Source organism: Leucoraja erinacea, chromosome 8, assembly GCF_028641065.1.
Source record: "Leucoraja erinacea ecotype New England chromosome 8, Leri_hhj_1, whole genome shotgun sequence".
NCBI lineage: Eukaryota > Metazoa > Chordata > Chondrichthyes > Rajiformes > Rajidae > Leucoraja > Leucoraja erinaceus.
This window is the reverse complement of record NC_073384.1, coordinates 12,778,800-12,803,389: the sequence shown is the minus strand read 5'-3', so window position 1 is coordinate 12,803,389 and position 24,590 is coordinate 12,778,800. Positions and strand designations below refer to the sequence as shown.

General features: G+C 44.2%; 1 protein-coding gene across 1 annotated transcript in view; it reads left to right on the top strand.

Moving 5' to 3' along the window:
• LOC129699323 (ras and Rab interactor 2-like) overlaps nt 1–24,301 on the top strand; it is a 135,050-nt gene extending 110,749 nt beyond the window's left edge. Inside the window, exons 7-12 of the mRNA XM_055638994.1 lie at nt 5,185–5,276; nt 7,210–8,280; nt 13,991–14,296; nt 16,367–16,498; nt 19,513–19,679; nt 21,629–24,301. Of these exons, the coding sequence (XP_055494969.1) occupies nt 5,185–5,276; nt 7,210–8,280; nt 13,991–14,296; nt 16,367–16,498; nt 19,513–19,679; nt 21,629–21,952 (2,092 nt within the window). The 3' untranslated portion in view covers nt 21,953–24,301. The remainder of the gene's footprint in view (nt 1–5,184; nt 5,277–7,209; nt 8,281–13,990; nt 14,297–16,366; nt 16,499–19,512; nt 19,680–21,628) is intronic.
• Nucleotides 24,302–24,590: the final 289 nt, after the last annotated feature.

The window sequence follows — 24,590 nt, the reverse complement described above, 5'->3', positions numbered from 1 at the left end:
GTAGGGCACTAGCGAGGGTCAGTATTGGGTTTCTGTTTTCAATCTGGTCATTAAATTAACTCTCGGTTTAGAGGCTAGATGATCATAATTTGCAGAAAGGAGGAGGATGAGCTGTGCTCAGCAAGTGCTTCGGGTAATTGTCAAATTGGCAGCGACTGGTGAAATCTAAAGCATATAATGTAGATTCTATGCAATTATAATTTGCAGAAATGAGAGGGCAGAAATATGAAGGGTGCAGTAAGCGCCTCAAGTAAATATCAATGGGCTGATAAATTGGCCGTCATTGGTGAAATCTAATGCATCTTAAATGCAATATTAAAAATTATATGTAATAAGAGGCAAAACAGCCAAAGGCTTTATGTGTTGAATGTGAAGAAGGGTCCCGACCTGAAGCATCTTCTGTACATTCTTGCTACAGATGCTGCCTGACCCGCTGAGTTCCTCCAGTACTTTGTGTTTTCCTCATGCTTCCAGCCCCTGCTGTTCCTTGTTTCTCCACCCTGGTAACCCCCCCCCCCGAAATCCTTTGCAACAAAGGTCAAAAAAGCTGCCTCCTGCAGCCCGTCCTTTGCTTTTGAAATAAACTTCGATAACATGACCATTCATTTTATGGCCTGTTTTTGTGTGAAAGGAACGGAGGGAGGTTGGTAATTGCGAAAGTGTTTTTATTTCCACTGTGCACCTGGTGTGCAATGATGTCCCATGGCAATGGTAATTATGCTGGTCCGGACCCAGGCAAAATACATCTCGACATCCCTTCACAAAAGCTCCTTGTGTCCAGGACAAGGCTGCTATTAGTTCAGATTATATCATTTTTAAAAGAACAGTTTTTGGAAGCACACACATATTAGATCAACATTTCAGGTGGCAAACCTTCAACAGATGTTGGAAACCTCTCTGTTGCAAAGTCTGCTTAGCTTCAGTAACCAAAAAGTTTTAATGCAATAGTATCTAATGTAACCCGGGTTCGATTCTGACTATGGGTGCTGTCAGTACAGAGTTTGTACGTTCTCCCTGTGTTTTCTCCAGGTACTCCGGTTTCCTCCCGTACTCAAAAGATGTTCAGGTTTGTGCGTTAAGTGGCTGTGGTAAAGAAAATGGTAAATTGTCCCTAGTGTGTCGGATAGTGCCAGTGTACTGGGTGATCATTGGTCAGCGTGGACCCAGCGGGCCAAAGGACATGTTTCCACGCTGTATCTCTAAAGTCTAAAGAATCCTTTCTACATCCTTTCCATTATATCTTGAAAATTCTCTAGGTGCTTTGGTTTCTTCCCACATTCCAAAGAAGTACAGATTTTTTAGGTTAAAGAGAGACACAGAAAGCTGGAGTAACTCAGCAGGGCAGGCAGCATCTCTGGAGAGAAGGGTTGTTTCGAAACGCCACCCATTCCTTCTCTCCAGAGATGCTGTCTGTCCCGCTGAGTTACTCCAGCAGTTTGTGTCTATCTTTGGTTTAAACCATCATCTGCAGGTGAAGAGTCTGACAAAGGGTCTCGACCCGAAACGTCGCCAATTCCTTCTCTCCATAGATGCTGCCTCACCCGCTGAGTTTCTCCAGCATTTTGTGTCTATCTGCAGTTCCTTCATACACGCACAGGTTTTTAGGTTAATTGGCTTTGATAAAAGAAATTTAGATTAGTAAGGGTGTCAGGGATTATGGGGCGAAGGCAGGAGAATGGAGTTGAGAGGGAGAGATACATCAGCAATGATTGAATGACAGAGTAGACTTGATGGGCCGAATGGTCTTATTCTGCTCCTAGAACTTATAAGCATAAGAAAACTTTAAAATTGTGTCCTTTAGTGTAAACCAGCATCTGCAGTTCCTTTTTTATTTCTACTGGGGGATGTTAATCATTGTGCAACTGGCCAGAATAAGGCCCTAATTAATAAAGATTGGGGTTCCTGGACAGGCCATTGGTAGTGCTTCTAATCCCTTCACATTTGACCAGTTCTTTACGGACTTCTGCAGCAGTTAGATCCTATATTATTGTTTTTTTTGTGAAGCAAATTTGCAGCTGTAAGGAGGGGGGGGAAGGAATTTGTATTTGGCTCCCAATTCCGCAGTGGGAGAGGGATTTGGGTCTGTTGAAGTGCATGCCTTTTGATGAAAAGGCACAACACACCCCGGCCAAAAACCTCAGCTGCACAAACAGCAACAGGAGTGCGTGCAGTGGTTTGAGAATGAGTTTGTCATTTTCGTCTTTAACCCTTCTGCTGCCCTTTTAATATCCTAGAAATAACATTGAAGCTTCGGGAAACGTGGGCATCTGATCCACTGCACTTTATGCATACACTGACAATGACAATTAAATTTGAATCTGAATAGACTGCTGTCCAGCCAGCTGCGTGCAACTGCTGGTGATTAGCCGACTGCCTGAGGTGCTGCCTGACCCGTTGCAGACTCCCAGCCCTATCCGCTGCTTTATGTTATTGTGTAAAGGATTTTTGTTTGCAGTCACGGAGTCAGACTGTCAGCACTTGCAGGGAGATGTGGACGACTTCTGACCCTGTAGCTCCGACTGTGAATTCTGCTTTGAGGATACATCAGTCAGGCTGTTGCTGCTACCTCTGTAGTAAAAGAGGTTGGGGGGGGGTGGGTAAAGAGATCTGGGTAGTTCCTTCTCTTCTACCAAGTTTTCTTTAGCAGAGAAGTCATAAGCAAAGACTTTAGACTTGAGAGACACATAGCGGAAACAGGCCGTTCGGCCCATTGAGTCCGCGTCGATCAGCACTCACTTCACACACTACCACTATCCTGCACGTGAGAGGCAATTTACAATTTTTACCGCTGCCAATTGACCTGCACACCTGTACATCTTTGGAGTGTGGGAGGAAACCGGAGCACCCGGCCAAAACCCATGCAGGTCACGGGGAGAACGTACAAACTCCACACAGACAGCACCCGCAGTCAGGATCGAGCCCAGGTCTCTGGAGCTGTGAGGCATCAACTCTATCGCTGCGCTACAACTTGTAGAAGGATTGGAAGAGAATGGAAACACCTTTGACCTGATGAGTGATGGGGGTTCTGGATTTGAAACAGAGGTAGAGGCAGTAACTCTTGCAATATGCTATAGCTTAGAAGGAGATGATGTAGAACTGGGAAGTTTGATTGGACTTGGATAGTTCGTTATTTTGACGGGCATTGATGCTATAAGTGGCATGGCCTGTCTGCCGTATGAAGAGGTTTGCCTATGGCAATTCAAAATTCTGACTATCAGTACAAAAAATATATATTTTTACATTGGATGATAAGTATTCAGACAGTACTTTGTTGAGGCATCTTTGGCAGCGATTGCAGCCTCAAGTCTTCTTGGGTATGGTGCTACAAGCTTGGCACACCTGTATTTGGGTAATTTCTCCCATTCTTCTCTGCAGATCCTCTCAAGCTCTGTCAGGTTGGATGGGGAGCGTCGATGCACAACCATTTTCAGGTCCCTCCAGAGATGTTCGATCGGGTTCAAGTCCGGGCTTTGGCTGGGCCACTCAAGGACATTCACAGACTTGTCACAAAGCCACTCCTGCGTTGTATTGGCTGTGTGCTTAGGGTTGTTGTCCTGTTGGAAGGTGAACCTCCGCCCCAGTCTGAGGTCCAGAACGCTCTGGAGCAGGTTTACATCAAGGATCTCTCTGTACTCTGCTCCATTCATCTTTCCCTCGATCCTGGCTAGTCTTCCAGTTCCTGCCGCTGAAAAACATCCCCACAGCATGATGCTGCCACCACCATGCTTCACTGTAGGTATGGTATTGGCCAGGTGATGAGTGATGCCTGGTTTCCTCCAGACGTGACGCTTGGCATTCAGGCCAAAGAGTTCAATCTTGGTTTCATCAGACCAGAGAATCTTGTTTCTCATGCCTTTTGGCAAACTCCAAGTGGGCTGTCATGTGTCTTTTACTGAGGAGTGGCTTCCGTCTGGCCACTCTACCATAAATAGGCATTTATGGTGGAGTGCTGCAGATATAGTTGTCCTTCTGGAAGGTTCTCCCAGCTCCACAGAGGAACTCTGGAGCTCTGTCAGAGTGACCATCTCCCTGACCAAGGCCCTTCTCCCCAGATTGCTCAGTTTGGCCGGGCGGCCAGCTCTATGAAGAGTTCTGGTGGTTCCAAAGTTCTTCCATTTAAGAATGACGGAGGCCACTGTGATCTTCGGGACCTGCGATGCTGTAGAAATTGTTTTATACCCTTCCCCAGGTCTGCAACTCGACACAATCCTGTCTCGGAGGTCTATGGACAATTCCTTTGTCTTCATGGCTTGGTTTTTGCTCTGACATGCACTGTCAACTGTGGGACCTTATATAGACAGGTGTGTGCCTTTCCAAATCATGTCCAATCAATTTAATTTACCACTGGTTGACTCCAATCAAGTTGTAGGAACATCTCAAAGATAATCAATGGAAACAGGATGAACCTAAACTCAATTTTGAGTGTCATATCGCATAATGTCTGAATACTTATGTAAATGTGATATTTCAGTTATTTCTTTTTAATTTCTTTGCAAAAGTTTCTAAACACCTGTTTTCGCTTCTTCATTCTGGGGTATTGTGTGTAGATTGATGATTTAAAAAAAAAAGAATTTAATCCATTTTAGAATAAGGCTGTAACGTAACAAAATGTAGAAAAAGTGAAGGGGTCTATAGATCTGGTGAAGGGCTGGTGTGAGGCAGCTTTTTCGGAACCTGTGGCCAATCCAGATGCTGAGAATAGACACACAGTACTGGAGTAACTCAGCGAGTCAGGCAGCATCTCTGGAGAAAGGGAATAGGTGACTTTTCGGGTCGAGACCTTTCTCCCAACAAATATTTGTTGTACTTAATTTTATTGTTTGTGGTTCCACAAAACAGCGCAATGCTTTCTTCAGAAGCAAAATGTTTTGGCTCCTTCCGGCATTAACTTCACCCATCCACCCAAAGTGACGTACAAGAGATTGACATTCTGAGCCGAAAAAGTACAGCCCAGTGTAGTTGGAGTTTTTCTTGGCATGCATGCATGGTTGAAGGACCAAGGAATGTGTCAGTGTAATTATGGAAATATTATTTTACTTCATGCTGACAAAAGAAGGGACTCTCCCGATTTTCTATACTTGGTTTCTCAAAGGGACGGAATATTTCCTGCTGCATTACGTCTTGGTGTGGCTGCAGCATTGCTTCAATGGATTCAATTATGGCTTTTGTTTTTTTGGAACATAGGGACGTGTTGCCTTTCCCTTTAAAACTGCCTTGTGGTATCACAACTGCCAAGACGGAGACAGAACTGGAAGCAATTGCATTCTTGGGTCTCGGTGAGTACACTTTAGTTCTGGGGATTTTGCATGAAGTCGGGAGCCCACCTCAACCATGGACTGTTTACTCAACCATGGACTGTTTACCCTCCTACCATCCGGGAGGCGCTACAGGTCTCTCCGTTGCCGAACCAGCAGGTCGAGGAACAGCTTCTTTCCGGCGGCTGTCACTCTACTCAACAACGTACCTCGGTGACTGCCAATCACCACCCCCCCCCCGGACACTTATTATTATTTATTCAAATCGTTTGCTATGTCGCTCTTCCAGGGAGATGCTAAATGCATTTCGTTGTCTCTGTACTGTACACTGATAATGACAATTAAAATTGAATCTGAATCTGAATCTGACCTTCAACCCGCAGAAGGAAAAGACTGAAGACATTTTATCTCGCACTCTCACACTTTGTCTCTTTTGAATGTAAAAACAAATGTTGATAACCTTGATTGTGTGTGGTAATGATGTTTTTGATGAGTTAATTTATAACAACAGGTTTTAAGGTGTGTCACTGGGATTATTTATTTACCTACAATGAGGCATTAGGTGAGGTAACCAATAATTGTTCAGCGGCTAGAACTGCTGCCTCACTGTGCCAGAGGCCCTGGTTCAATCCTAACCCCGGGTGCTGTCTGTGTGGAGTCTGCAAATTCCCCCTGTGATCACGTGGGTTTCCTCCGATTTCTTCCCACATCCCAAAGACGTGCGGGCTTGCAGGTTAATTTTCCTCTCTAAATTTCCCCTGACGTGTCGGGAGTGGATGAAAAAGTGGGAGATGATATAAGACTAGTGTGAGCAGGCGCTCAGCGGTCGGCATGGACTCGGCGGGCCGAAGGGCCAGTTTTGCATGCCGTACCTCTAAACCAAGGGTTCCCAACCAGGGGGAAATTTCGCCTACACAGGGGATAAATTTGTTGATTCTGAATTTGTACATATTTTCTCTCATTGACTGACTGTATTGGGTTCTGGTATACCGGTATCTGTTCATCATTAGTTATATAACCATATAACAATTACAGCACGGAAACAGGCCATCTCGGCCCTTCTAGGCCGTGCCGAACACTTATTCTCCCCTAGTCCCATCTACCTGCGTTCAGACCATAACCCTCCATTCCTTTCCCGTCCATATAACTATCCAATTTATTTTTAAATGATAAAATCAAACCTGCCTCCACCACTTCCACTGGAAGCTCATTCCACACAGCTACCACGCTCTGAGTAAAGAAGTTCCCCCTCATGTTACCCCTAAACCTCTGTCCCTTAATTCTCAAGTCATGTCCTCATGTTTGAATCTTCCCTACTCTCAGTGGGAAAGATTCAAACAAGAGGACATGACTTGAGAATTAGTTGTTCATAAATAAGTAAAATGACATTGTTATGTGCTATTAAAGTTGCAAGGGGTAAACGGGACATAAAAGGCTGCGAACCTCTGATCTAAACTAAACCAAACTGTCCCTCGGAGTTACTTTCTAATCCCTAATAATATAACCATATAACAATTACAGCACGGAAACAGGCCATCTCGACCCTTCTAGTCCGTGCCGAACACATAATCTCCCCTAGTCCCATATACCTGCGCTCAGACCATAACCCTCCATTCCCTTCCCATCCATATAACTATCCAATTTATTTTTAAATGATAAAAACGAACCTGCCTCCACCACCTTCACTGGAAGCTCATTCCACACAGCTACCACTCTCTGAGTAAAGAAGTTCCCCCTCATGTTACCCTAAACTTCAGTCCCTTAATTCTCATGTCATGTCCCCTTGTTTGAATCTTCCCTACTCTCAGTGGGAAAAGCTTTTCCACGTCAACTCTGTGTTCCTATTGTTCCTATTTTTTCCCCTTATGGAGTTAATTTCAAATCCATAATAACACATGCTATTTGGAAACTAAAGCCCATCTGTTCTCAACTTTTCAGCATTCTTTTGTTTCAGAGTTCTGGAGTTCTTCTGTGTACAAGAGAGCAGCCAAGAGTCCCCCTGCACCTTCCACCAGTCCACTCAGCACTTGCACAGAGGCGAGGCAACAGTCTCTCTCAAACAAAGTACATTCCATACGGACTCGAACGCCTTCGGAGCTGGAATGCTGCCAGACCAATGGTGCTCTGTGCTTTATTAATCCCCTCTTTCTCGAGGTCCACAGTAAAGACATTCGCAACAGCGTGAAAAGGCAGTGTCCGCGAACCGGGGAGACGGGCAGGCCCTGCTCCCCACCTCCTCGCCCACCGCCACTGCGGGCGGGCACAGACATGAACCAGACGGTCAGACACCCGGGGGCTAAAGCTGCTCCGATTCCACCGCCTCGCTGCAAGAAGCTGGCAAACAGCTCGGAGATGGAGAGAAACCTGACACCCCTGCATGATGATGATGGGACTGCAGTGAAATCGTTTGTGGCGGAGGAGGCAGTGACTGCTGCCGGCAAGGGCGAGGCACAAGCATTACACAACGTGGCTCGCTGCTGCAACAGTGAAGGATCAGCTGCGAGTCTCAGCGCTCACATGCAGGAGATCAAAGAGAGCCAGAGGCTGAGCGACGTGAGCATGTCCACAACGTCCACGGAATCAGACTCGAGCAACATGGACGTGGACCGCGGCTGCCCCTATCACCAAGACACCAACAGCAGCCTGGAGTATTCCGACGGGGAGAGCGACCAAGAGGTGCCCCCTCCGCCCTGCAACCCCAAGAAGAAACGGCACAGCTCGTTCGTCTTCCCCAAAATGGTCAAGAACCACATTCAGAAAGTGAGCGGGGTGTTCAGCTCCTTCATGACGCCAGAGAAACGGATGGTGAAGAAGATAGCAGAGATGGCCCGGGACAAGCAGTCCTACTTTGGGTGCCTGATCCAGGACTACATCAGCTTCTTCAAGGAAAACAAGGACTGCCACGTCTCCAGCACGGACATGCTGCTCACTATCCGCCAGTTCATGACCCAGGTCAAAATCTACTTGACCCAGAGCTCGGAATTGAACCCGCCAATTGAGTCCCTCATTCCCGAGGATGAAATAGGTAAGCAGAGTGTTGCTGCTATCTGCCTGCCTATTGTAGGCTGCAGAATTCACTTGATATCTTGTTGTGATTTGGCAGCGTGGAGGAATGTGGTGTATAGAAATCCGACAGACTTTGTTCATGTCTAAAAATTACTTTGCATTTAGCAGGATCAGTGTGCATCTTACTACATAGCTCCACTTTGTATAACTTGCAAATCCCGTCCAATGTGTTCTTTTTTTAAGGGAGGAAACTTGTTGTTCGATATCCACATAAATAATAGGAGTTGCTGGTGCAGGTGGCTTTTTTTTTAAGAGGGGGCTTAACGAAAAGGTATTGTGTGCAGCCCCTAGGCTTTGGAAAATCGTTATTTTTGGTTATTAGGGGACTTATTTAACAGCATAAATCTGCAGTTAGAAATCAAATTAAAATGGATCATTTCATAGCTGTAACAAAACTGAAAATACATCATATTTTTAGAGCTGGCATAAAGTTTTGTGTCTGATTCTAAATGGTTGCATGCAGTAAAGGGTTAATTGTGCTGCGTTTTGGACATTAAATCTGATGCCTTTCTTTGGAAGCTTGTTGTAAATGTAATCAAACCAATGAGTCAATCTTAAATACAAAGTCTGAAGTCATGGAGGAACTTTCAGTACAAATATGGCTATATTATGGAAATAATACCGTGACATTTCCGAGCCCAGAATCAACAGAGTTTGATTTGAGGTTTTACTTTTCGACACGGAAAATATTTTTAGTTTATGTGTTTGGGAAATGCATGCTTTGTATCGTTAATGAAGGATTAACAACATTGAAATCAATAGGCTGTCAGGCAAAGTTGTGCGCGCTTTTTCAATTCTGCAGCTGGTGAAAGAAAAACAACCATGGTTTGCAGGTTAGTTAATTCTTGCAAATCATTTATGCAATGAGCTAAGTGGATAGGATTGTGCAGGCAGGAACTGCAGATGCTGGTTTATACTGAAGATCCACAGAAAATGCTGGAGTAACTCAGCGGGACAGGCAGCATCTTTAGAGAGAAGGAATGGGTGACTTTTTAGGACGAGATCCTTCTTCAGAAGAGATTTGTCCCAATGGCCAAAAGCAGATTAAGTCTTTCAAGTGGATGGAGAGGTGAGTCAGGCTATCGAGACATTCTCTTGCAATGGCAATATACTTGTTATTGACAATGACAATAGACAGAATCACTTCTTATCTATTAAAAGTTGCCTAATCTGGAACAAAAACACAAAAGTGCTGTAAATACTCAGCTGGTCAGGCAGCATCTGTAGGGAGAAAAAACGAGTGAACATTTCAGGTGGCTGATCTCTCATTGGAAAGTTAAAAGGTGCACAGCGTTGTATCTAATCTGGTCTGCATTTGTGGTCAAGTGAGAAAACAAAGCCCTGCATAGGTGGAGGGATGATCCAAAGAAGAGTTGTCTGTAGGGTGACCTATTTCTAGCAGCGCTGTTACAGTAGTTAACTTTATAGGCACGTGTACTGAGTTACAGTGGAAATTTTTTTTGTTGCGTGCTATTCCAGCAGCGGAAAAAAATATACGTGATTACAATCGAGCCGTCCACAGTGTATAGATACAGGAGTAACGTCCAGTGTAAGGTAAAGTCCGTTTAAAGATAGTCCAAGGGTCTTCTATGACGTAGATGGCAGCTCCGGACTACTCTCTATTTGGTGATAGGATGTCTGTTGGTGGGGTGGCGGTGGGGAGGACAAAGCAGGCTGCTAAAAGTTAGAAGATATGAATGTAGCAAGGAGAAAACCTGTTTAAATTTACGGTTCTTATTTATTTTAATGTTCTGCATTAGTTTAGTTTAGAGAGAACACACAGAAACAGGCCATTCGGACCACTGAGTCTGCGCCGACCAGCTATCCCCGTACACTAACACTATCCTACACACTAGGTGACAATTTACAATCTTTCCCGAAGCCAATTAACCTACAAATCTGTACGTCTTTGAGAGTGTGGGAGGAACCCGGAGCACCTGGAGAAAACCCACACGGTCACTGGGAGAACGTACAAACTCCGTGGTCAGGATCGAACCTGGATCTCTGGCACCACAAGGCAGCAACTCTACCGCAGCCATCCCTTCTTTTAATTTAAGGATAAGGTAGAACTGGTAGTATGTGCTTAGTCTGCTGTTTAAACCTTCCATCCCAGAGGTTGTGTTTATGTACACATCACTTGAATCAAAATTGTTCTTAACAGTACTGTGTGTGGCAGATTTACTAAACCACAGCACTTGCAAGAATAGCTGACACACTACATTGCCATATGGTGAACAGATTTAGTCATCCTTAAAACAGGAAATAAAAGCAGCCTGCTGGAAATTTTCCTATGTTATGCTTTGCAAAATGACTCCATTTAATGAAACTTGTAATGAAACTTGAAACTTGGAAATCTCAGAAGCCAAGGGATAGGGAGAGCTTAACATCTGAAATGGGATTCAAAAGTGCAGCAATCACTCTGTGTACTTTATAGTGAAGTACTCGTCAGAACTGAGAGAATTCAGCTGGTTGTATTGCATATCTGTTGAAAGGAACTGCAGATGCAGATGAAGGTAAACACAAAATGCTGGAGTAACACAGTGGGAACAGCAGCATCTCTGGATGCTCAGTCTGAAGAAGGGTCTCGAACCCGATATATCACTGGATGCTCAGCCTGACGAAGGTTCTCGACCCGATGCATCACCCATCCGTTCTCTCCAGAGATGCTGCTGAGTTACTCCAGCATTTTATGTCTACCTTCCACGCAGTCTGTGCTCTTTAAGTTTCACTGAGATTTTTGAAATAAATTAATTTTGGGCAGGTTTGGACTTGCTGCTTATTTTCAGCCATTCTAAACTTGGAGAAAAGACGAATATTCTGCGACAAAAGGTAGCCTGCAAAAAAAAGGAGATGAACACTAGGCACGAGATTTTAGTTTCTAAAAATAAGCGGCACAATGCTCTCCCCTGCCAAGGGATGATGTCACTAGGATTTGGCTTCCTTGGTGTTTTTGCAGAGAGTACAAAACTGAATTGCTCAACAACTCCAAGAACTGCCTGAGGCAGCAACAGAGCAAATATCAGTAGTTAACCCTTCCACTGCTGCTCAACTACTCTTCCCTCCGCTGCCAGCTTAGAGTAGTCTGCACGAAACATCACGCTGCAATGCAAGTTTAGCCAGCTGCTGAACATCAATTGCTTTTGAGTTTAGTTTATTGCCACATGTGCCAAGCGAGGTAAAGTCACCCGGAGAGTTGTGAATCTGTGGAATTCTCTGCCACGGAAGGCAGTGGAGGCCAATTCACTGGATGTATGAGTATGGAGTTGGGTATTAGCACTCAGGAGTAACAGAATTGAGGGATATGGCAAAAAAGCAGGAACGAGGTATTGATTTTGGATGATCAGCCATGATCATATTGAATGGCGGTGCTGGCTCGAAGGACCAAATGGCCTACTCCTGCACCTATTTTCTATGAAAAGCTTTTGTTGCGTTCTAACCAGTCAGCGGACAACAATGCATGATTACAATCAAGCCGTCCACCAGTGCACAGATACGTGATAAATGGAATAACGTGAATAATATTTAGTGCAAGGTAAAGTCCGATCAAAGATAGTCCAAGGGTCTCCAATGAGGTAGAGAGTAGCTCAGGACTGCTCTCTAGTTGTTGGTAGGATGGTTCAGTTGCCTGATAACAGCTAGGAAGAAACTGTTCCTGAATCTGGAGGTGTGCGTTTCACACTTCTACGCCTTTTGGTTCTTCAGCAAACGTTGATTAGCTGCAGCAGAATCTTCCAAAGAAACATTTTTACATCAGTCTTTAACTTTGGCCAAGTTAGAGTAAGTTAGAATAATGAAAACGTACCTCTGTGGTGCCATCCTCCACCCTAATCACAAAAGGAAACAAAGTGCTGAGCAGGCAGCATATCTGGAGTACATAGGTGAGGTTTCTGTTTGAGGACCCTTCAGCGTGAAGAAGGGCATTGACCCGAAGTGTCACCTATCCATGTTACTCCAGAGATGGTGCCTGTTCCACTGAGTTACTCCAGCACTTTGTGTCTATCCATTTGGATGACTGATAACTCACTTGCTCAGATTCTAGTTCATGCTGTGTTTTGTTCCCTGTGTTTGCCTTGTGTCCACAGGCATGCACGGTTTCCCATTTCCTGAACACTTAAGTTGTGATATTTAGACTGCAGGAAGTAATACTTAGGAGTTGGAGTACATAATTTGTCCGTCCAAAGCCTGCTCTGTCATTCATTAGGGTGGTACGGTGGCGCAGCGGTACAGCTGCTTCCTCACAGTGCCAGAGACCCGGTTCAATCCTGACCTCGGGTGCTGTCTGTACGGAGTTTGCACGTTCTCTGTGTAACATCATAGGTTTTCTCAAATATCTCCAGTTTCCCCCCACATGCCAAAGACGTGCAGGTTTGTTGGTTAATTAGCTTCTGTAATCGTCCCTAGTGTGTAGGATAGAACCAGTGTACAGGTGGTCGGGGTGAACTCAATGGGCCGAAGGTCCTGTTTCCACAATGTATCTCTAAGCTAAACAAGATCTTCACTGGTTTTCTACGATTCTACTTCAATGCTATTTTCTCGCCCTTATTCATCCTCCCCTGATTCCATTGTCGGGTGAGGACATCAGGTCATCTGCTCTCCTTGCCGCATCTGGCCTCTTTGTGACCTTTTGGACCCATCAGTGTGGTTGTTTCCTTAGCTTGGATAATGAGGGATAGAATATCAATGTTGGTCATTCCAGTGACTCTCCACATCTTGGCCAGGAATAAATTAGAATGGAAGTTCAATCAACTTTCCCCATTGTTCGCCCGTTAACTCAGTGACAGCTTTTGTCTCTACTTCCTGCTATGATGTCCGTTGTCTTGCTTTGCTAGGTTGCAGCATCCTTTCATTCAGTGGCACCATTTCTATGGAGCAGGAAGAGTGTTGTCAGTATGCATGTTCCCCTTTAACCGTGCGTGGTTATAACTTGTAATAAATACCAAATACTAAGATAGTTAAAAGTTCACAAGCTCTAGGATTAGAATTAGGCCATTCGGCCCATCGAGTCCACTCCATTCAATCATGGCTGATCTCTGCCTCCTAATCCAATTTTTTTGCCTTCTCCCCATAACCCATTCATATGAAGAAAGACTGGATAGACTCGGCTTGTACTCGCTAGAATTTAGAAGATTGAGGGGGGGTCTTATAGAAACTTACAAAATTCTTAAGGGGTTGGACAGGCTAGATGCAGGAAGATTGTTCCCGATGTTGGGGAAGTCCAGAACTAGGGGTCACAGTTTAAGGATAAGAGGGAAGTCTTTTAGGACCGAGATGAGAAAATCATTTTTTACACAGAGAGTGGTGAATCAGTGGAATTCTCTGCCACAGAAGGTAGTTGAGGCCAGTTCATTGGCTATATTTAAGAGGGAGTTAGATGTGGCCCTTGTGGCTAAAGGGGGTATGAAGAGAAGGCAGGGATGGGATACTAAGTTGGATGATCACCCATGATCATATTGAATGGCGGTGCAGGCTCGAAGGGCTGAATGGCCTACTCCTGCACTCATTTTCTATTTTTCTATGTTTAACCCTTGACACCTGTTCTAATCAAGAAAGGTACACAGATAAGTGTTATGTCAATGTCTTTATGGTCAATTATTGTGAGTTGTGCATTCTAGACTTAAAAGTTTTTAACATTTTGATTTTGAACTTTTGATTTCTTGTAATCTTTCCAGATATTGTTTTGGAGAAAGCAATGCACAAATGCATTTTGAAGCCCTTGAAATCTTACATTTATACAACTTTGATACAATTCCATGCGGCTGATGGCTCCTGGAAGGAGTTGAAGGAAAATCTGATCTCAGTTAAACAGAAGGTACCTCAAGAGCTGGGAGTTAATGCTGCCATCCCTGACACTGTTACCCTGGAGAAAATAAAACATAAATTTTCAAACATGCGCAAGACGTATTCTCCAGAGAAGAAGGTATTCCTACTGCTGAGGGTCTGCAAAGTTATCTACACTGCTATGGAGAACAACTCGGGTACAATATTAGTTTCTTTATTTCTTTAACATTTCCTTATTATCGCCTGCTTTGATCTGTCGTTTTCACACCTTACCCTTCCATATCTCAAAACTCCCTCTCCAGTGACTCTCACTCTGAAGGGTTCTCGTCCCAAAAAGTCACCCATTCCTTCTCTCCAGAGATGCTGCCTGTCCTGCTTTTTGTGTCTATCTACAATATTATTTCACTGATTTGTGGCAGACTTAACAAATGAATGATGTTAATGCATTGGTCAAGAGTGAAATATGGACGTGGCACATGAATGTTTATTGTCTCTCTAATCTCATGGAAATTAGTGTTGATTGGTAGCAATGATATGTTATTCATTGTCAAAGGGACTGGATAAATAATAATAATAATAATAATATATTTTATTGTCATTGCACATAAGCGCAACAAGATTTGGGTTTGCAGCTTCCATCCGATGTCATAACATAAATAACTAATAAAATTTAGATTTAGATACCCCGAGAACATGGTTTTTAAAAGAATAGTAAAATAGTCAAAACAGTTCAAACTGACTAAAGTGCAGATTGTCAATAGGAGATAGCTGAAATGAGTCTGGGTCACAAAAAAATGGTAAAAGGGGATAAGAAGGGATTACTACTTCTGCCTATGAAGAAAACAATAAGAAATTACAGGAAAGTTAGAGAGAATTAATGCCAGTGTAAATTTTATGGAGAGAGAGAGAAATGTAAACCTGGTTGGTAGTCTGGGCAGCCTGTTTTCAGAATTATGCTGCTATAATGATGTGTGCCTCTCAATTGGACGTACGCACCTCTCCAACGTGTTTTGGGAAGACAAGATCAGTTACTCACTGCTGGACTGCACTACTCCCAATTCGACAAATCAAAACAGACTACAGTAGCTAAAGCAAATGGTACTTAGCATTTTTTCCACGTCTCTCTGAGAAATGTTTCTGAAAAGAAACATTGCCTAAATGTAATTTAACCCCAAAGCCTTTCGATGTAGGGTAAAATGAGAGAGGGAATGATGAGGATGATGATAGTTTATTGTCACATGTATGTAGGTACAGTGACATTCTTTGTTCTGCATACTGCCCAGTAAAATCATACTATAGACAAGCACGATCATAGATAATAACAAAAGTGCAATGATCGTAGTCTAAGAATAGTAGACTTCACTGAGGCAATAGGCAAAGAGTCGCCACATTTCTGGCACCAACTTGTGCCCTTTAAATTTCAAAGTAGTTAAGACTGCAGGGTCTTATCTTGGCCATAAAGGCCCATTGTATTAGTGGTGGCACTGTTGCAGGGATTGGCCTGGGCTGCCTGCTGCCTGTGTCCTTCATCGCTGCTCTGTCTCCCAGTGCTGGTGTGGGGCCTCCAGTGGCCCCCCGTTCCAAACAATCCCCTGCTGCTGCAGGGTCTCCAGCGACCTGCTCTACCAACACAGCGACCCAAGGACGCCCGGTCCACTTGCCTCCTACTGATGGTCCGAAGAAGGGTCCCAACCCAATACATCACCCATCCATCTTCTGCACAGATGCTTCCTGACCCCCTGTGTTACTTCAACATCTTGTGTCCTGGTGAACCAGCATCCACAGCTCCTTGTTTCTATATGTGTAGGAAGGAACTGCAGATGCTGGTTTACACCGAAGATGGACACAAAATGCTGGAGTAGCTCAGCGGGACAGGCAACATCTCAAGGGAGAAGGAATGGGTGACTTTTTGGGTCGAGACCCTTCTTCAGACTAATGGTCTCAAGAGTTGTCTCGACCCGCAATGTCACCCATCCTTCTCCCTCGAGATGTTGCCTGTCCCGCTGAGTTACTCCAGCATTTTGTGTCTATCTTACTTGCTTCTATAGTTTGTTCTGAGCTGCCATTAGGAGCTCAGGAGGCGATGGGTACCACGTGGAGTTGTTGTTGACAAAGTGGAACAGTATCCACATCCTGTGAATGAGAAAAAAAAACTTAACAAGTACAAAAATGATGAATTTGCAATTCTTACTTTTTGAAACGAATTGTGCTATCACAAGAAACTTGGGGGAGAGAATCTTCTAATGACTGTGTTATTGCACCCACAGGGAGATTATATGGGGCTGATGACTTCCTGCCTATGTTGACCTACATAATAGCCCAGTGTGATATGCCGGAGTTGGATAATGAAATTGAATACATGATGGAGCTCTTGGACCCATCTCTGCTGCACGGAGAAGGTACAGCATGCAGCTATTGTTCAGAGTGCTGATTAGCTTTATTTGGTTTTCCGAGATACGGCATGGAAAAGGGCCCGCCGAGTCTGCACCGACCAGCGATCCCCGCACATTCACACCATCCTACACACGCGAGGGACAATTTTACATTTATACCAAGCCAATTAACCCGCAAACCTCTACGTCTTTGGAGTGTGGGAGGAAACCGGAGATCTCGGAGAAAACCCAAAGGGTCACGGGGAGAGTGTACAAACTCCGTCCAGACAGCACCCGTGGTCGGGACCAAACCCGTGTCTCTGGCGCTGTGAGGCAGCAACGTTACCGCTGCCGCCCCACCGTGTTAATGTTGATTACAATGCCGCCAAGCAAATAATTTAACAAAGCTCTCGCAAGTTTTAAGTGGAGAGTGGGTCTCATGCAAAGGATTATTTAGGTGATTTGATGAATTACAATTCTTGGTACAAGGGTCACCTGATCGGCTGCAACCCATGCCGTGGCAAGGAGGCGAATTAAATAGTTTGCTTCCCCAACTACTTAAAGGACAAGTTTGTGTGTTATTGGAGCAAGTGGTTCAGACTTCACAAAGAGGAGAGCAGATCAGGGAATGATCGGGTGCAACATCTGCCAAGGAGATGATGAAACATGATGTTGCAATTGTGGAAAAATTAGGAGAGGAGATGGAACAGCAGGAACCAAATGACAACGCAATGGGAGAGAGTCTCAGTACTCATTTGTAACTGGCTTGAATCAAAAGTTTATTATCAGGATCTAAAATTGAAATAGAATACTATTTAATCTGTTCTCTCAATGATTCAAAAGCCAAGAAGCTGAATGAGTATAGATGCGTGGTGAATGAAAGGAATAGATTCTCAACAACTCCCTTGTTTTTCAGTGAATAAGGAAATGAATACAGGGGAGCTTATTGGAATGCATTCCTGGCACTGAGCTGGGGTTTAACTGGGAATTATTTTGCACGGAATCGCTTTGTACATCCTGTTTACAAGAAAGAATCTTATTGTGTGGGTACAGGGTGTTCTCCTTCCTGTTCCAATGGCCATTTTGGCACCATGTATGTGATGTCACTGTGGCGTATTTAAATAGGAAATGACATCTTATAAAGAAAATCATTGGTTTTAGAATCGTGTATAAATAGTGTTTGTGTTTAAATGTGTGGGTCTACAGTGCGATTGCTTCTGACTTGTGAAGTCAGTATGTTTGTCTAATCTTCTGTCTTCAAGCCTGTAAAAGCCCACACGTGACTTAACTATCTGAAGGCACCAGGAACTGCAGGTGCCAGTTCGCACAAAAAAAAAGACACAAAGTGCTGGAGTAACTCAGCAGGTCAGGCAGCTTATCTGGAGAACATGACTCGGTGACGTTTTGGGTTCCCGACCTGAAACATCACTATCTATGTTCTCCAGGGATGCTGCCTGCCCACTGAATTACTCCAGCACATTATCTTTATTTCTGAGTATGTGAAGATTGTTTGAAGTCTGCTTCACACCCAACAGTCGAAACAAGTTCACTTTTTCCGAGAGTGAATTCTAATTGGAATTCATTTGGCAACTTAAACTTGTTGTGACTTATTCATATGGTTTTACGAAATAATGTACCAAATATCTTTATATTAAAAAGTGCTTCTTCTTTTTGTGTCTTTGAAGCTGGTTGGTTATATGACAGTTTCCCATTCCTTTACACAGTCCTTTGCGTTTTTATTGAACACTGCAAGATCCTTTGGGCTGCACTGGTTGGGTAGTAGGGGGCAGACAAGGCAGTGCTGCATTGTATGGTCCTCTTCTCCACATTCACAGATGGTTTGGCCAGTTTCATAGCCCCATCTGGCCATGGCAGCTTTTGATCGCCCTGTTCCTGTTCTCAGGTGGTTGAGCGTCTTCCACTGGACCCATGGTGCTTCTGAGCCCGGAAGGAGGGATACCCATGTCAGTAGGAGGGCGGGGGTCGTCCTCAAGCCTTTTTGTCCATAGTTGGAGTCTGGTTTCTTCCCGTGATGCTATTAGGGGCTGGACATGGCTGAGAAAGCTTCTCCTGGACTTCAGCCGTTGGGCCGGGGGTACACATCCGTAGAGGAGGTGGCGTTCATCACTAATGGCCTTAGTCATCTCTACTCGGCCGGCGACTTCCCGTCTCACATCGGAAGTGATATCAAACATAAAAATTCCACCAGATGATGTTAAAATGAACCAAATTCTAGTTGTTCTGGCTGTGCCAGTGATGCAGCTGGTGGAGCTGCTGCCTTACAGATCCAGAGAAAGATACAGCATGAAAACAGGCCCTTTGGACTAATCGAGTTCACCCCAAACATTAAATCCCATTCACACTAATTTTATGTTTTCCCACTTTTGCATCCACTCCCTATAGACTAGGGGTCAATTAACCCACGCATTTTTGGGATGTGGGAGGAAATCCATGTGGTCACTGGGATGAACGTGCAAACCTCACACGCACACAATGCCTGAGGTCTGGATCGAACCCGGGTCCCTGGAGCCCTGAGGCAGCAACTCTACCAGCTGTGCTGCTTTTACTCCACTGTTTTACAAACCTGTGTAAGAGGTAGAGTACTTGTGATATCAGACAGTATGTTGCTGGGCCTGTTACATTCAGAGTTAGTGCGCCATTAAGGCAAACACAGCCCCAAGTTTGAGCACTTGGGCAGGCACGGTGGCGCAGTGGTAGAGTTGCTGCCTTGCAACGCCAGAGAGCCAGGTTTACTCCTGACTATGGATACTGTCTGCATGGAGTTTGTACATTCTCCCTGTGACTGCGTGGGTTTATTCCTGGTGTTCCACTTTCCTCCCACACTCCAAAGATGTACAGGTTTGCAGGTTAAGTTTTGGTAAAAATTGTAAATAGTCCCTAGTAAGTAAGATAGTGTTAATGTACAGGCATTGCTGGTCGGCACGGACTCGGTGGGCCGAAGGGCCTATTTCTGCGCTGTATCTTTAAACTAAACTAAACTCAACCAGTCATTTAAAACTCTGTTGTTTCATTCCATCTAGGTGGCTATTACCTGACTAGTGCATATGGAGCCCTGTCGCTAATAAAGAATTTCCAAGAAGAACAGGCAGCCAGGTTACTGAGCTCACAGACCAGGAACACTCTGAACCAATGGCACAAAAGGAGGACTACGCATATTAGAAGCATTCCCACCGTGGAAGACTTTCAGGTGTGGCTCTCGGAGAATAGTTGCAGCCGTTGCTATGTATCGACTTCTTGTACAGTATCTTACACTGCACGCTTCAGCATAAATGATTGAACCTCCTGTGTTGAGTGTGTTGGAGCAAATGGAAAGGCCAAGCGGGGTTGGTGTTGGGTTGAAGTAACGGGCGATTTATTGAACCGATAATCACCAGGAGATCAGTCAAACTTGATCTGCTGGTGTGCGGCAGTTTTAATAAATCGTCCGTTACTACAGTTGTGGACAAGGGGGGGGCTACCAAGGATAAAGGGGGACCTGGCGTGGGGGTAGGGGCCGCCGAGAACAAAGGAGGGGGGGGGGGGCACCAAGAACAAAAGGGGAACGATTGGGGACTATAATGAATACACTGTAACCTTGTCAGCGCCGTATACATAGTATGCAAAACAAAGAGTTTCAGTGTGACGCGTCACGTGTGAAAACAAAGTACCAACCAACTCAGCGAGACATTTCAATTCTGCTACCACTAGGATGTTCTCAAATAATTAAAGAGATGATTTGAAAGCTCATGCAATCCGTCCAACATCACTGACACCCTCCCCTTATATTTTTCTTCCAATTTTTGCCAATTCGTGTCCGGCGCATGGTTGATGTCAAGTCACTTCCAGCACTGTATATTCAACACTGATTGGGAAAGACTAGAGCTAGCAGGCCCGACACTGAAAGAGTTCAGGGATGCAATTAACAACCATGCCGTAACGGCATCTTAACAAATGAATGAATACGTTTATTGGCCAAGTATTCACATACAAGGAATTTGTCTTGGTGCTCCGCCCGCAAGTGACAACATGACATACAGTGACAGTTAAGAATGATACATAAAACATTAGACATTAATAATAAAACATTATTGATTAAGCATGTGAGTTAAATGAAAACACCATCCTGTATTAGTTTGCCCAACAGTGCTGTTAATCAAAGCTGTGAACTTGCTTTTAACTAAATCACATAATGCATGGACTTTCGTAATCATGTGAGACTCTTGCGTTAACATTTTCTCCCTTGCCTGAGATCATGCAGTGCATCAAGCAATAGATATTTTTACATTGAGAAAATATTGATCCCATGCAGTTGGGTCCCTTTGCAACAGGCTTGGCCTTTGACAATGATTATATCCCATTGTGGTAGGTGAGTTGTGAGTTTTGTTTATTGTCTGAGGTGCAGTGAAAAGCCTTTCTTGAGTGCTAACCAGTCAGCGGAAAGACAATACATGATTACAATCGAACCATTCACAGTGTACAGATGCATGATAAAGAATAATGTGAACAACATTTAGTGCAAGATAAAGGCAAACAGATCAAAGATATTCCGCGGGTCACCAATGAGGTAGATAGTAGCTCAGGACTGCTCTTTAGTTGTGGTGGTGGGCCTCAGACTTGGAACTTCATGTGTGGAGATGGTGGGGTTATTCAAACCCAAGCCTATGTTCATTTAAATGCAATCACTTATCCTTTATGGCAGTTTTGGTTGTGACCAGGGTGTTGAATCTGTGGAATTATTTGCCACAGAAATCTGTGGAGCCAAGTCAGTGAATATATTTAAGGCAGGGATAGATAGACTCTTGATTAGTACAGGTGTCAGTTCATGGGAAGAAGGTAGGAGAATGGGGTTAGGAGGGAGAGCCATGATTGAATGGTAGAGTAGACTTGATGGGCCGATGGCTAGATAGGGCTCTTAAAGGTAGCGGAGTCAGGGGATATGGGGAGAAGACAGGAACGGGGTACTGATTGTGGATGATCAGCCACAATCACATTGAATGGTGGTGCTGGCTCGAAGGGCCAAATGTCCTATTCCTGTACCTATTGTCTATTGAATGGCCTAATTCTACTCCTATCATTAATTACTTTATGGCCTTATGACCAGTTTTGTGCTTCCTAAAGCCTATGCTAAAATGATCTCCTTTCTCTCAATCCGCACAGAACTACATGCGTGTGGCCTTCAACAACATGACAAGTGGCTGCACAGCCAAGACGTTACAGGTACAACCCTTTACCACGACAGAGGAGCTGTGTGCCCTTTGTGCTGCCAAGTTCCACGTGGAGGACACTGAGAACTACGGGCTCTTCCTCCTCATCAATGACACTTGGCAGCAGTTGGCTTCCGACACCTTCCCCCAGAAGATCAAGGCCGAGCTGCACAGCAGGGCCCCCCCTCAGCTCTTCCACTTTGTCTACAAGCACCTTCACAGTGACCTCCCCATCAACACCAACATCGCCTCCGAGGAATACGATCGAACTCCGTGAGCAAGGACTTGCGTGGTCTTCGAGCACCTCGAAGACTGTTTGGTCGTGCTTGAGATGACTTTTGTGGCACGCCAGAGGGCGCTTGCACTTGTAACCCTGTAGACCTTAACATGTGAAGCCTTGCCAATGTTCGTGGAACTGTGTGCAATGCTCTGCAAGTGATGCAGCTGGTTATTGGGTCATTGCATCGTCTTGAAACAGGTATTCACTCTGTGTGTGGCAAAGAGCAGTCAGATGCAATGCATCAGTAAAACTCACTCTAGTTGGATGCTTTGCATCCTTCTCTTAAACTTAAAAAGTGGGGATAAAATCAGTTTGGGCGCAGGCTGCATGAATGGTTTTATGCTTATAGGAAAACTCTGTGTTTCTGTGGATCCCAGAGACATTAATTTGATAGCAGTTGCTGGTTAACTGAGAGGCCTTTTTTTATTATTATATTTTTAAGCCAGAATTTATTATTATTATAAACATCTGGGCATATAATGGTAACAATTAATTTGGGGATTTCTTTTTTATTATTCATGATGTATATTGATTTTTTTAAATCTCTTGACCATAATGGTGGCGCTGACGAATGAAATTGTTCTTTAGATCATTCACCTTACAGCTGTTGTACTATAAGATGATAGCGCGGAGGTGCTTTCTGCCCCATGACACCATCTGGGTTTCAATTCAGCTCCAGCATCAAAATGGATGACAGCGTGGTGCTGTACACGAACTAAGTGGCCTTTGTCCAGGGAAAGGATTGCTGATCCAGGCTTCGTAATTGGTGTCCAGTTCCACATTGGTTTAGTTTGGAAACAGGGTCCTCAGCCCACCGAGTCCACGGCCACCATCGATCACCCACTTGACTGTTGCAGAATTAATTAACTGGAATGGTATCTGGGATGCTCGATTTCAGCTATACGGAGGGATCAGAGGTGCAAAAGTTATTTCAGAGTAGAAATGTTCAAGGGGAGAGGTGAGGGAAGCCTTCAAAATCAAGGAGGATTTAAATAGAGTGACTAAGGTGAATATTCTCTGGTAGATAGTCAGAAATCAGAAATAATTGATTTAACACAATTGGCAAAAGAATTAGAGGTGACATGATTTGCTGTATGTTGCAGTGAATGGCAGTAATTACAGCAAGATTTAAATAGATTCTAATATCTTTCAAAGGGATTTGGATGTGTGATTGAAAGAGGTGAAATGTACAGGGGTGTGGAATGGGAATAGTACTGATTGACTAGATTGCTCAAAGAGCTGGCTGACAATTCAAGGGCCAGATATTTCCTTCCTGTGCAATATTGCTCTATGGATCCGTGGAGGCAACGTAAGGTGACAGAAATAGCAAGAGGCCAGGCCCTGGAGCACAGTGATAAGCCCAAACTGAAGTCTGTATAAAACCTGTACTTTATATAAGCCAAGAGTGCTTGGTTATGATATTGTGCCAAGATATAGTGGAAAACGTTTATTTGCTTGCTATCCTGGAAGATCATAGTAGAATGGAAACGCACAAGAGGTAATGCAAAAACAGAAAGAAAACTGAAAGAAAAGTAGTGCCAGATATAGTATTACAGCTGCAGAGAAAGGGCTGTTAAAAAAAGTGCAAGGGCTACAACAAGGTAGATTGGAAGGTGGAGAATGCTTGTGAGAGTTCTGTTCAAGAGTTTTTTGAATAGGGTAGTATCTGTCTTTACGGGAAAGGGAAGGAGAGGGAATGAGCTGAATGCGAATGGTCCTTGATTGTGTTGGCTGCTTTCCCAAGGCAGTGAGAGATGTAGATGGAGTCGATGGGGATGGAGTCTGGTTTGCGTAAGTATCTGGGCTGCATTCACACCATTCTGCTATTGGGCAGAGCAATTGCCAACCAGTTGCAACCAGAGAGTATACTTCCTACAAGCATCTGTAGATATCATTAGGATTCGTTGAAAAGAGTAAGGTGTGTTGCTTTTCCTAATATTATTTATCATGGGGCACATCTTGCATTCTTGGTGCAGCCCCTTGTACCAAAAAGAGCTTTTAATATTATAGAGGTGGGCATTGGAAAGTGAGGATGGGAGGGGGGAGAAAGCAATCTGCATAAGAAGCAAAAAAATAAAATGGTTTTTCAAAGGGTGTGGATGGGCCTGACAGTGAAGGAGTTAAATATGGTCAAGTATTATAGGTTTAGCTTCCAGCTTCACATATCACTTGAATCCACCTTCTCTGCTGCGCTGCCAGATGATATCATGGGTAGAAAGCAAAACCTGATACTGTATCTAAAGTCAGTTGTTTACATCTCTGTATCTTTCCCGCAAAATAATGACCATGTCAACATTCCACGCTAGCATTTTAGTGCTATACTAAATAATAAAATGTCAATATTCACTATATATTTTTACAATGGACATAGAGGGTCCCACCTCTGATGACTTGACTGTGCCTGCATTAACATTCTTCTATCTACGCTCTGCCCGGAAATTAGATGAACTTTAATGTGCTCCTACCTGGAGCAGTGCTCTTTCCTGTCAGCAACTTGAGTTAGAATCTAGCCCAGAGCACCAGGATCAAACACTCCTTTGTGCAGTGAGTTTGGCTTAAAACAGGCACACGCGCACACACTTTGGCACCAAATGAGACGGTCTGAATTTGAGGAGCGCAAGGACGGTGCTGGGAA